Source organism: Oreochromis aureus, linkage group 7, assembly GCF_013358895.1.
Source record: "Oreochromis aureus strain Israel breed Guangdong linkage group 7, ZZ_aureus, whole genome shotgun sequence".
NCBI lineage: Eukaryota > Metazoa > Chordata > Actinopteri > Cichliformes > Cichlidae > Oreochromis > Oreochromis aureus.
Genome location: NC_052948.1, coordinates 33,506,684 through 33,520,637, shown reverse-complemented (window position 1 = coordinate 33,520,637; position 13,954 = coordinate 33,506,684). Strand labels below are relative to the sequence as shown.

The 13,954-nt window shown below is 39.2% G+C and overlaps 1 protein-coding gene across 1 annotated transcript; it reads right to left on the bottom strand.

Moving 5' to 3' along the window:
• Positions 1–4,161: 4,161 nt before the first annotated feature.
• Positions 4,162–13,091, bottom strand: LOC120441145 (regulator of G-protein signaling 7-binding protein B-like). Its single transcript, XM_039615045.1, has 6 exons — positions 12,310–13,091; positions 11,904–12,076; positions 11,036–11,166; positions 9,119–9,257; positions 8,928–8,998; positions 4,162–7,304 (listed from the first exon to the last, which is right to left on the bottom strand). The coding sequence occupies exons 1-6, from the start codon at positions 12,439–12,441 to the stop codon at positions 7,213–7,215; spliced, it is 738 nt and encodes a 245-aa protein (XP_039470979.1). The 5' UTR covers positions 12,442–13,091; the 3' UTR covers positions 4,162–7,212.
• Positions 13,092–13,954: the final 863 nt, after the last annotated feature.

Genomic DNA, 13,954 nt, shown 5'->3' with positions numbered 1-13,954 from the left:
AGAGGACAAAAAACATACTATCAAAGGGCCAATTACTTAATTAGTTATCATTAATAATAATATTTAATGATTAAATGCAGAGTGCTGTCTAAGGACATAATGTGTGAATAAGAAACTGCATCAGGAGTAGAGATGGACCGATCCGATATTACGTATCGGTATCGGTCCGATACTGACCTAAATTACTGGATCGGATACCACTTTTTTATGTCCGATACCGATACCGATATCATAAATTTGGATATCTGCCGATACCGATATGAATCCGATATTGTGTGTTTTTTAATCAATAAAACTGTTTTTTTTTTTTTTGTTTTTTTTTTTTTTTTTTTTTAAACCTGTCCCGTTTGGTTCTTTTGCCATCAGAATTATTGTCTAAAAGGCGAAGAAAGATGCCCAACGGTTTACTTTACCAAATGGACCATCCCAGCCTTGCCGTAATGGTCCATTTGATTCACCTTTTATTGTTTATTTTATTTTCACTTGCTGAATACGGGACAGACTTGACTGGTGGAAAAACTGTTTTTTTTTTAATATCTTGCTGCATTTTGTATAAGTTCATACTCAAGTTTAAATAAACAACAACACTAAAGCTATTCTGTTATACCTGTGTGTAAAAAATACACTGCACCCAAAATATTTCATAGTTCAGCAACACTGATCAATCTAATAAACCTTACCTAACTTAAAACCTAACTTAAACCTACTCCATCCTCCCTATTCTGGTATTTTAAAGAGTACTTAGCAGAAATATTAAGCAAACTAACTAATAGGGTTGCAAACTCCCAGCAAAAAAAAAAAAAACAGGGAACCACCCACCCTCCACCTCATGATGCTTAATCGATGTAATCAACTTTAATTTGATGCAGGGTGAAAAAAAAATGCACAGAAACAAATTATTTTTCAAGAATAATTAAATAGATTCAACATCTTTCTCCAACAGAATTGCAGAATTCACAGATGGTACCTTCCCAAAGGAAAAAGTACTATAGCTTACTAGGGTATATAGACTTAAGAGTTACTATATATAGTAATGGACTTCTATACATTTTACATCAGATTAAAACTTTGGGTGTAAGATTCAGATAATTATTTATTAAAAGCTACGTATTTTAAATGAGAATAAGAAAGAAAAGTATGTCTTTGTGCCCCCTTTTCCCTGTTCATGCCCTATCGGCCCCCCTGGCTAAACTTTGCTAGATCCGCCCCTGCACAGTTACCAGCCGTCAGCTACATAGAAAAGGATCCAGGTGTAGAAAGTAATATTAAATAAAGCTTATCAAGCTTAAACGTGCTGCTGTTGTTCAGCCGCTGGTTTCCTCTTTCTGGTGCAAAGTGGGCCAAAAACAAAGAAGAGAGACGGACGCAACAGAAAAGCCGATCAGCTGATCATTAAGCAGTTTCATGATTGAAGTAGCGGCAGGAGAGGGAGAGAGAGAGAGAGGCAGTTGCTCCATATATCGGTTGTTAAGCTTAACGTAGGAATGCTTTACAAACATTCAGAGATGAACTTACACACTTGCTTTACTTCTCTCTGGGATAACTTCCTCGGAGATGAAATGCTGGTTTGGTAGGAGGCTACAAATACACACAGCTGCTCTATCACATGACGCATACTGCTGCAACGTGCTACGGTTATGAGCCGAGTTACGCTGTGTTGCAAGTTTTGTGAGATGCTTTTTTGATATTTAATGGATCGGATTACATTTTTTATTTTTCACCGATATCCGATCCAGTAATTTAGGTCAGTATCCGACCGATACGTAATATCGGATCGGTCCATCTCTAATAAATAGTAACACAATCACTAATGCCTGGTGATTTTTACCCGATATAATATAACCAATAAAAAGTAATCAAATATATCAAAATATGACAACACATAACAAATTAGAGTGTTCTTCTTTTACTTTCAACTGTGCCATGTCTAACAAAATGAAAAAAAAAACCCTCCTAAAACAAAATAATGACTCTGGAAAGCTGGTCTTTGGTCCACCCATTCCTGGGAAATTTGAGACTTCCCTGGTGAAGGCACATGCTCCTCCACACGCAAACAGCTGCAGGAGAGAGAAATCATGTAAATGTATTTGCCCGGGTGTAAATCACCCAGCGATAGTGTTCTAGGGTTAAGGTCCTTTCTGTCATTTGGAGGTCATTGGCAAATGACAGCAGCCCTTGGCAGCCAGCTGAAGTTCCCCAGAGAGATCACCATAACATCATTGCATCCAGACATCATGGTTTGGTCCGTGGCACAGCTGAGTTTTCTGTAAGAGGCAGCTTTTGAGAGAAGAGCTCCTGGCAACAAGCTAACAAGCAGAGTGGAGAGCATTGATCTTCCCGGTGGAAGATGGATGGAGACGTTTCATTGGAAGATCCACACAGAAGTTCCTGAAATCTCTTGGAGTCACGGGTCGCAAGCATAGCTGGACTGGCCATCGGGCATACCGGGCATTTGCCCGGTGGGCCGCTCGTGATTTTTCGTTTTTATGGGCCGATGGGGTTTTATTTCTTTTATTTTTTTCAACGGTATAAATGAATAGTGGTGTATTGGCCAGTTGGTCATGATCGACTCTGGGCTGGACCGACTACAGCCGAGGAGGTCGAACTTTAAAGTTGAGGTGAAAAGCAACGCGATTTGTCCCGATCAGCTGATCGGCTTTTCTCTCTGCGTCAGAAAGAGCAAACCTGCGGAGGTCGCGTTAAACAACAGAAGCACCTTCAAACTTGATGAGCTGTTGTTAGAATTTATTTAATATTAATTTCTAGTATCAGCTGATGTTTGCTGGAAGGATGAAGGGTTGAAGGAAGTTATGAACTGTTTCTGAGAGACAAATAACACCAGGATCCTTCTTCTATGTAGCTGACAGCTGGTAACTGTGCAGGGGCGGTCTAGCAAAGTTATGCCAGGGGCCAGGTAGGGCATTAACAGGGAAAGGGGGGCACAAAAAATATGTTTCTTTCTTATTCTCATTTAAAATTTCTAGCTTTTAACAAATAATTATCTGAATCATACAACCAAAGTTTTCATCTGCTGTCAAATGTATAGAAATCCATTATTGTACATATTGTAATTTTTTTTCAGGGTCCCAATATAATTTCTTCAGAAGTAAGTACTGTATATGATACCAGTATTTTCCCACATTTTCTAGATTCTGTACCAGTACTGTGTAAAATACCATCAAAATTAAGTTTTGATGGTAAGTTTTGAGTGAGGAAGTTTTATTCTTTCTCACCTTTCTTTCTGTCTCCTTTCACTTTTTAAAGGTTGCCATGTTAGAAAAAATATTTTGCCCTGCCATGCTGTTTATTGATGTGGTAGATAAATAGTTTATGAAAATATCACTAAATCTGTCATTTATTATTTTTAATATTCAATAATGGTCACATCTCACCTCTAGTCTTCTCTGTCTTAATTTCAGGTTTCCTCCATGTGTTGTAGATAGTTCAGGAGGTTAACTCGACCAAGCAGTCTTTGGGTTTCGGCTAAGTACTGTTTAGAATACCAGAATAGGGAGGATGGTGTAGGTTTAAATTAAGTTCTAGATTGATACATATATACCAACAAGACAGTGTACATCACTGTCACAACGACGTTTGTTTTCATTTAAAGGCTTTATGGTTTTTCCCATAATACCTGGTGGGCCGGTCTCTAGTCAAAATGCCCGGGCCAATTTTTTGTCCCAGTCCAGCCCTGGTCGCAAGAGTAGGAGACGAGCTATTCAAGATATCGTGTAGGAGGCAGAGCAGGGGAGTTTTAGGCTCTGGATCCAGAGGAATGATAAGTTGTGGGACAATGATCTTAGTCAATGAAATGAACGGTATGGAGCGAACCAGCAGGGAGAGGTGGCTCCTGGCTGAAGACCCTTTAGCCTGTTCTCTCGCACTGTTAGAGGTGGTTCAGAAGGAGATTTTTACTGGTGTAGTAAACTGATAAAAAATTGATAATTGGCTCACTGACAAACATCTAGACACATATTTTCTTATGTTAGCAAGTTTCTTTATGCCAAACTAAGCTAAGCACATCTGGATTTCAGCTTGTAGGTAATCTAAGAACTTGGAGTCATACTTACCACCTCATCGTCTCATTCATAGAAAAAAAGCAAACTGGTCTGCTGCCCAAAATATTAAAACATTTTAGGTTAAAAAATAAACAGAAAAGCATCTTGTATATAAAACTTTATTCATATTATAAAATGTCCTATTGGCTGTACATAGGTTTAGCTGTGTTTCTCTACATTGCAGGACACGGTAAATACACACAAGTCAAACACATGCCTGACAAAAATAAAACGACGCATTCCTCAATTGAAACACCACCAATGTTACATTAAAGTAATAAATAGCACAAACACTAATTTACAACACATATGACCGTTACATTCAGCGAGGAAAATGGCTGTAGTAAAATGCTTCATATGGATTTTGTCTGCGTGTTTGTGTGTGCGGCTTTTTTAATATTTTCTTCCCGTCAAAAATATTCTTTAAGACTGATAATGCTAGTGTCCCCTAGAGGCTTCGGTGTGCATAACATCCCAGATTACTGAATGAAATACATCCTTGACAGCTTAGCTTAGCTTAGTGCAACAGCTAGGAAAATAACTATAATATTATGAAGGGAAGGTTGATATTTTTTCAAGATATTAAAAGACATTATTCTTAGACAAAACTGGATTCAGTAGTCTTGTTGTTTTACTAGGATGAAGGGCAAAATGACAAAATGATTTACTTTTAATTTTTTATTTTATGATGTATTTCTTTACTTTGAAAGCAAAGCTGTTTATTTCCTGGCTGATTTACGTCCCTACCCTTGCCCAGGGCAATACTGAGGACATGTTGGAGAGATGTCTCTTCCAGCTTGGGAATGAATCTGTGTCCCCTCAGAAAAGCTGAAGGAAGTAGCTGGAGAGACGGAAGTCTTATCATCTCTGCTTATAACGCTGCTCCCCTGACCCAAACACAGATAAGTGTCAGAAAACAGATGGATGGATTTTCTTGAAACTAGAGTAACACTTTGTTCTAATTTTACAGTGTTACTATAGGGTAATAGTGACTTTGCCAGAGAATGGGGCTAGACAAAAGTTCATGGACATCAACTGGCTTTATTCCCTGGACACGCTTCCAAACATAACATTTCTTGTTGCGTGCTTCCCATTTAGATAGTTTGTACATTTTAATATGTTTGATTTGGGCTTTTTCTTGATATTAATGTAACTGTAAAACTGAAAACAGTGATAAAGTCAGGAAAATTATTAGTATTCATCTTCCAGGGTCTTGAGTAACCATTATGGCAGCTTTAAAGTGTTTGTCTATGGAACATTTGACTTGCCCCTGCTGAAAACACCACCAAAGCCAATATAAAACCATCATCTGCTGGAAGTTACTCACCTAGAAAAACACTGTCAGCGTCAACATATATACACACATTGGGGGAAAAAAAACAAAGAGGCTGATGAAATCTACAAGGCAAAATTCAGGTTGTGTGCTAAACAGCTCATTCTTTCCTGATCTAAAGCTTATTTTAAGCCTACATACACATAGTTGAATAAATTCTAAATCCTTTAGCTTCTACAGTAGGAGGAATGCAAATATTGTAGGAGCTAGTTATGTTTATGCGCCATAAGACTGTAGATGAATTGTTTAACCTACACCACACAGGTATACAGAGACTCACCAGTCTCACACTGTGACACATTCAACCATGGCAGTTTGACACAAGCACACAAGAGATAGCTGAAAACTGACTTTGCCTGTGCATAGCCTGAATATGTACATTTGTTAGCTTTCGCTATGTAAAAACACAAAGATTGGGAAGAAAATTCCCAAAAAACAAACAAACAAAACACAAAAATCAAAGATGTCCCACTTTTAAGCTTTGGTAGACAACATGTTGGACCCCAGTAATAACACAATCCATAATAAACTTTCTTTATATTGTAATTCAAATGGTCTGAGGGGGAACTAGGCTTCTTCACCTACTCTGGACTCTAATTGCAGGCTTTAGAAAGTCTAACCATTGATGACTTTGGCCAATCATGGGTCTTTTTTAGGAGAACTAGTGCACTTTTAGCCAGCTAGGTCAATTAAGGGACTTTCATCTGGGTGATAAGGGTTCATATCCTGTGTTACCTTTAATGGTTTCCACATTATTACCATTATTACAAAAATAAAAAGGGGTTAAAACAATTTCCAAATTTTGGGCTTATAGTAGATAACTAAAGTTTCAATTTTGTACTTTATCCCCAGGAAAATACTTCTTTAATTCTACAACACTAATTATAAAAATAACTGTACAGCATGAAACTGTTTTAAAGCCTTTCAGCATGCCATCATGCTATATTTTAAGAACTGAAAAATAACGTACACGATATTTAGCAAGTGTAAATTGATTCTATGCAACAATCTTTAAGTTATTAATTTGCCAACACTCTGATGGCAGCACAAGGTGAATACTGACCAAAGTGCAGTATTAAGTGCTCTAATAAACCAAATAACTAAAAAAAAAGATTTTATTCATGACATTTACTAAATTTAGGACATGTTTTTTCTGCTTTCTCCTCTGCTCTGTGCGGTGTTAGTGAAACAGAAACACAGAGTTCCTGTGTATTTTCTCTATTTCATCTGTGTATTTTACCTTGTTAGCATCTGATAGTGGCTGTTGCTGATTTCCTTTCTGTTTTTTTTTTCAAGTGCACACTTTCAGGTTGTTAAAAAAAATCTAAACGGAGCAGGGTGTGGCTGACGGTGGGCCCTTTGTTTTGGGCTGACCTGCTGGTGCTCTAATACATCACCCAGTGGTTCTGTATGTCATAAATAGCACCTTTAAAAAGAACCAGAAAAATATCTCTGTATTTAAAGCCCAACAAGATGGAACCTGAATCTGAGAATGGCAAAGCAATATTACCAACAGTTAGCCTACCCAGTCTCAGATATATAGAGCTTAGAAGATAAATGTCTTAATAAGATACATTTGAAAAATCAATCCTGAAACTTTAAGCACCAAAGCTGCCTGAACACATGAGCTGAGAAGTCTGAAACAGTAAATATCAAGATGACGAGGACAAATAGAGCCTGGTAACACATACTGCAAGATTACAATTTCAGATATTGGTTAAAAAAATGAAGGATGGGATTAAATAATTTTAGAGTGCCTCTAAATAAATAGACATTATTGAATAAAGCAAATTGAAATCAAAGTCCTTTACTGTCAAACTCTTAGCCGGACACCATGCAGCAGAGTCCAGGGAAGCGTCTCTTCCTCTGTCTTATCAGTGGGTGAGGAGTCAAATTCAACAAGCTGCTGTCATCTGCAACAAACAAACATGTTATCTTGTTTCCATCACAGCCAGAGAAAGTCCACCATCAGAGGTCACCTCCTAAATATCAGAACTTGTGAGTTACATCACAAAAAAGAAAACACAGGATTTATTTTGCCTGGTCAATGCTCTCCATGTGGCAAATCATAGATACATGACAGTAACAGTACAGATTACAATTTTTACAGTTTTACTACTGTTTACATGCTCTGCACCAGCTTGGATTGTTAAGTTGGGGTTGGTTGGGAACTCAAAAATTCCAACTTCAAACTGTAGTCCGACTGTCACCTTGGAGGTCACTCCTACATACCCAAACATGTCAGGGCATGTTTGCATATTGTCAGGAAATTTCTGAGTTGGTGCCCAACCCTCCCATTATGTTGGTATGGTCACATGGTTCAGTGTTTGAATGGCGGTTAAATCACCTGGGAATGCATCTCAGCACGGCATTACAGGTGTCTGAAAGCTGTCGTCGTAGGACAACTTCTATCAGTCAGTCAGTCAGTGATCATGACCGACTACAACTGGTAGTTTCTCTTTGCCAGCATAAAACAGCACTCTCTTGATTGACCAATACTTAATCAAGAGTATTGATTGCTGTCGTCGAAAGTCGACTGTTGTTTATTTACAGTGTTGGGTAACAAATTCTTAGTTATCAGTCAGTCAGTCAGTGATCATGACCGACTACAACTGGTAGTTTCTCTTTGCCAGCATAAAAAGGACAGCACTCTCTTGATTGACCAATACTTAATCAAGAGAGTATTGATTGGGAAAGTCCAAGGGATTCAATGACTATCTAAGAAAGAGAACTGTAGACTTACACAACTTGGCAAAGTCTCTTGTTCTGCATTCCTGAATAAGTCAGAATTTCAAAGTTGCCAGTTGGTATTTGAATCTAGAACACCAACTCGCATTTCCCACTTGGAAAGTCGAAGTAACCCCCGGCAACCCTGAGTTGCCCTCCAAGAAAAGAAGACCTTTGATCTGTACTGCCACTGTTGTTTATTTATGACTCCCTCCCTCCCTCCCTCCCTCACAGAGCACTGACACAGGAACACTGACCAGGCTATCAAAGCTGACCAAGCTTCCAAAAATTGCTGCTGCTGATTTTGCTGGAGCAGTGCAAAACCACAAATATTATGTTGTATTGCTAGTGATACCTGAATGGCTCTACCTTGCTAAGGCCCAAAACATCTCCTGTTTGCCCTCATTCTTCTAGTTTCTAGAGAAACTACCAGTTGTAGGTGCTAGCCCAGGAGTGATGTCATATCCAAGTTCCCAGGTATCTGGAACCTTTTCTAAACAACTAGGAACCAACATTTTAAAAAAAACCCAGGAACCAACAAGGCTCAAACTTACCATGAACTGAAATTTGCTAGAACACCAGAGTCACTGTCCACAGTGAAGCTAGTTTTACATCACCATGGACTGAGAGGGTGCCGACCAAAAACAAGAAGCTACCCTGCTCCAAAATCTCCACCTTCTGAAAGTTGCAGCTGCCCACATAGACAAGCCAAATGCCTTCTGGAGAAACGTTTTTAAGGACTTTTCTGATTTCCATTCTTCTTTATCAACTCTATTACATATATTTTACCTATAACAAATGTTACATACCTTGATTTTTCAGTGGCAAGGGCATCGTCTCCCTGAGTTTGCTGAGTAGATTTCGCATCTCTCGCATATCTCTGCACACAAAGAACCAGCAGTGTTTTATGAGTAGTTTAGATAATCCTGCACAACAATAGAGTTTATACTGGTAAAACATTTTCAGAATAGAAATTTAAAAGCAAGTGCCGTGAGTGTACCTCTCTATGTTTTCAATATCATTTCCCACCAGCCACAGCTCCTGAGGAAAGTCGATGGGAGAGGAGGATCGGTCCTCCAGGATGGGAACATCTGAGCTCTCGTCCAGTCTGAAATCCAGCTTTGGCTCCGAGTCTGTTCCTTCAGAAACGCAGAAATACAGCGGCACTCAAACACGATTGACAAAGAAACCTGACACACTATAAAACACTTACATCTGAAAGCAATTCATGATTTCAAGAAAATTTAATATTTTAGTTTTAATGTTTAACAAAAATGATTTCTTCCTTTTAACATTTTCTTTAAATTCTGTTTTTAAAATGTAATGAATGTGAATACAGCACTCTGCTGCCCCCTACTGTTTAAACACAAAATGACAGCTTCACTGCAATCTCAAATGGGAAAGTTGTGACGTTTATTCAACAGCTATTTACATATAACATTTAAATACATCAGGAGTTTTCCTGCATATAAGAATTTCTGGTGCCCAACAGTGAGGTTTCAGTAAATGAACTTTTAGAGTTTTAATTAGTTTTTCATTAAGCCAAACAGTTTTTAGAAGTAACAGGAAGATTTATTGTACTTGGACAAAACCTGTGCAGTCACCCCTAAAGCCCCAGTGAGCTGGGGAAAACTGTGTATATAAAAATAGTATATGATATATTTTACTGCATTATGCCCTTAGCTATCAACTACTGATGTTCAGCATAATTAGTTTTAATAACTATAAGCAAACAAAACAAGTATTCTGCAAATGTGTTTTAAGCAGAAAACAGCACTTTTGGACAAAGAATTAATGCAGTTTGAACCAATTACCAAGTGAACTAGAAATGAATGACAGATCACAAGAAAATATTCCTAGATGAGGGTCCAGTACAGCAGGTCAATCTGAATTCCTGACTAAATGTAAATGAACTGCATTCAATTTTAATAATTTACCAAATAATATTTTTTCAAAAGGATTTTCTCTTATGATGCAGTCACCCTATAGAAAACAGCAGCTGGAGTCTGCAGCACAAACAAATTAGCTTAACAATGTGGGCAATGAGCTTGAGCTAGCTGCCTTTGCTTCATAGATGAGGACCACATCTGCAACCACTCACAGTGACTGCTGTCTTCAAAGCATATCGGGTGCAGAAATTCACTGTAGTGTACAAGTAGTGATGTAGTTGCTGCAGGATGGCAACTTAACTGCACAGTGACAAAGGGTCTGATCAAAGCTGCTGTTACACAGTGATCATTCAGAAATCGGACTGAGATTGGTTGGAGACAGCAGCTCCCACGAGGTGACCTGTGCACGAAAGTGGTCCCCCAGAAGGTGAATGTGTCACCTCTGGACAAGCAACGACTTGCAACTGGTTGATGAAAGTGAAGAATAGTCACTGCAATCACCAAGCAACCACCTGGCGATATACTAGTCACAAGGAGGCCGGTGTTCTACTCTTACTCTCGTGTGACTGAGCCATTAGCACAAAATGCAAGACATGCTGCACAACTGCCTGGAAAACACTGAACTTTTTCCTCCATATATGTCAGAAATATTTATAAGTCGAACCACAAACATCCACTCAGATCTTTTTTGGATTTTGGGTTATAAAGTCTGCATCTCATCGAGCTGTTTTATTGGGCATATATATCCAATTTCATCTAGTATACAAACACAGCCAAAACAAAAAAAACCCCCATAATATTCATGGTAGCAGCATATTGCACTTGGAAAGTGGTTAAAACAACAATAATAATATTCTTGTTATCTGAAAGTGAAATGTGAAAATCAGTTTGGAGTAACACTTGATTTTTAAAGCTTTTAAATACTACCTTGCAGACGATCAAACACCTGGCCACAGGCAGCTTTTATTTTTTATCTTTACTCAGCAATTCGGCATCACCACACTGTGTGTTCACTACTGTCACTGTACTTTTTCTGTGTAGCTGCAGCACCCCCAGCAGGCACATCGACTTGAGCATCTCCGTTATGAACATCTCCAGGCAGCACTGCAGCTGGATGAAGAGCCGACAGATCTCGGGATGGATCTCCCCGTCCTCTGGACTGCAGTATTAAGGAGAGTAGAATCAGACACTCATAGTCAATAGTTTCAACTGTTATTCCACACCAATAGGTAATAACTAAACTGCTAGACAAACTTTTAGCTAAATAAGTTCTGCTTATATTTTACTGTATTTTAACAATTTATTTGGGTTTTTTGCAGCTTTTTGTGGTCTCATATCAAGAATCATCTATAACTTTTCCTTCATAATTTAGACAAGTTCTTCTGTTGTTAACTTTATGCTAAACTAATGTTTAATGCATGTAATATTTTTCTAATCATGGTTTTTCAACCTTTTATTCAGATTTTGGTCATTATTTGTCTATTTCAGTCACAAATTAATTTATTTTGTCTATATTCTAAGTCTTATTTTGCATTAACTGTAACCTTTTTTTGCTCAAAGCTAACTCATCAGTTGTAGTCGTTTACCTAACTGATTGACTAGTATCTCTCTAGTATGTATCCCTGATTGGGAACACCTAGTATCTAGCATATTTAACCTTCACTTAATAAAAAAAAAATATGTCTATATGTATGACAGTGGATAAAATCTATCATTGACTCCTTTTTCCAAAATTGTTGCTTTACTGATTTAATTTAAAATACTCTTTGATGCTCATCTGTTCTACCTGAAAAAACTTTAGCTAATAAACTTAAAAACAAAGACAAGAACAAATTCAATAAATGAGGGAGCCACAGTTTCTTCTTAAAAATATTATCATCCAAACTTCTGTCTAACCCCGAAACAGAGATGACGGCGAGGTCCTGGTGCGCAGCCCGGGCCATGGAGCATCCTTTGGACCGTGTGTGGTGCATCTGAGCCCGCAGAGAAGGACAGTCGGCGGAGATCTCCCCGACGGAGATGACCTGCTCCCGGTACAGCGCTACGAGGGTGTTGAATTCCTGCACAGTCTTAAGGAAAACAAACCATCACGCGATCAGGAAGGACACGATATTACTGTGTGTGATTTCAAATACAACAAACAGTCTTAATGCGGCTCATCGCGACGCTTTTTATCCATTATGCGCCAATGCCGCTGCACGTGAAAAAGTCGGATTTACACGCATGAATCGGTCCTTTGGTGCAGAGCTGAGCTCAAGTTAATCACTAACAGACATGATTACGATCCTTATTTCATACCCACCATCCTGCTGTCGTCCACAGCCCCCTCAGTGCTCTCCCGGCGATCCGTCTCCGTCTGCGCCGCTTTACCGAGCGGAAAGATGCTCCCTGTGGATCTTGGGCGTTTTTTCCGCCCGTACGGTGCAGAACACATGCATGCACACCCACCACCGGAGCCGAGCCAGACGCAGCGAGGGATGCTCTCTCTTTTCTGGTGGCTGCTGTGTCCTCTGTGGAGAAGAAGACGACACGCAGACGCTGCTGGGTGTGGGCTTTTCTTTTTTTCTCCCCGCTTAATGCCTAAAGCCTCCTCCCGCAGCGGTGCGTGACTGTTCCCCGGAACAGGATCAGAAAAGATCCCCCAGCAGCTCCCTCCGCATCCCAGCCGAGCGGAGAGTCACCTTCAGCCCCTCCTGAAGGCCGACAGGGAGGCTCCTCAGTCTTCCGCCCCACGCTCACGTGTGCGGAGGATACAGAGAGAGCCAACGGCAAAACAAGTCGTCACCCTCCGACTGAAAATTAACCGTTTCTGTGCATACAGGACAAACGATATGATTTCTTCCACGAGATGCACGATATTTAAACTCATTACCTACTTATGCATATCAGTCAGGGGCGTGTGCGAAGTGGACTGTGGTGGCAGCAGCCCATCTCCCTTTCACTGGTCTGGTCACAGAAGTTTGTTGCATGTGGCCTATGGCATTAAGTTGGTTTGACATCCCTGGTTTAAATGAAGATATTCACTACAAAACAACACTTGAAAACTTGTGTAAAGTACAAAGCTATGTTCATTTTAGTCCCCAGTTTGCCACCCTAATAAAAAAGGAGTGCTGGAAATAACAGCAACATCAGAAAATCGGTAACTCCTTTTCTTTAAGAAACCAAGACCTTGTCAGCATAAATGCATCTTAAGGCTTGAAATTATGACTTACAAAACCAATTAATCATGTAACTTCATCCATTTTTTGTGCTGCTATGTCAGTGTATGTAAAGAAACTAGGCTTCAAAATACAGACACTTGATGGCTAGATTACAGCTTCCTGTGCTTTAAGCTAGCTCTACGCAACCTCAGACCCCAGTCTGAAATAACTGGCATCATTATGGTGGTTATCAACTTTTTCTGTTAAACCAGGCTCTCTGCTGCAGGCGCCATGTATCCTCAAATATCAAGGTCATGTGACTTCTCACCAAAATGCTCTCAGAGTACTGCCTACACCAATCAGGCTCACAATTGGATGACGGTAAAAATCTGTAATGAATAAAACAAATGTGATAGTAAAATGCAGATGTGTTGCAAATAAGAGTCTACTGGGACAAAAAAGGATTAATCTGGTGATTTAGGACTTGACTCTAATCTAAATCAGTATCTGCTGACAAAGTAAAGTATAAGAACATGTACGCAATGCTTAGTTGCATGCATTAATTTGCTTTGTATAGTGCTTTATATAGTGGTTTTACTAAAGGACGACATTGTGACAGAAGAGAATTTTAATAATTTATTTACATGGTGCTTCAGCCATTTTTCAACCACAATTTAAAACCTGCTCCTGACCAGGTGTTTGCTGATTTAGCTGGGTAAAGAGAGACAAAGGAGGGCTCTGTGAACACTCCTAAGTGGCCCAGTCAGAGCCCAGAATAACTCGATTGAACAACTCTGTAAAAATCTG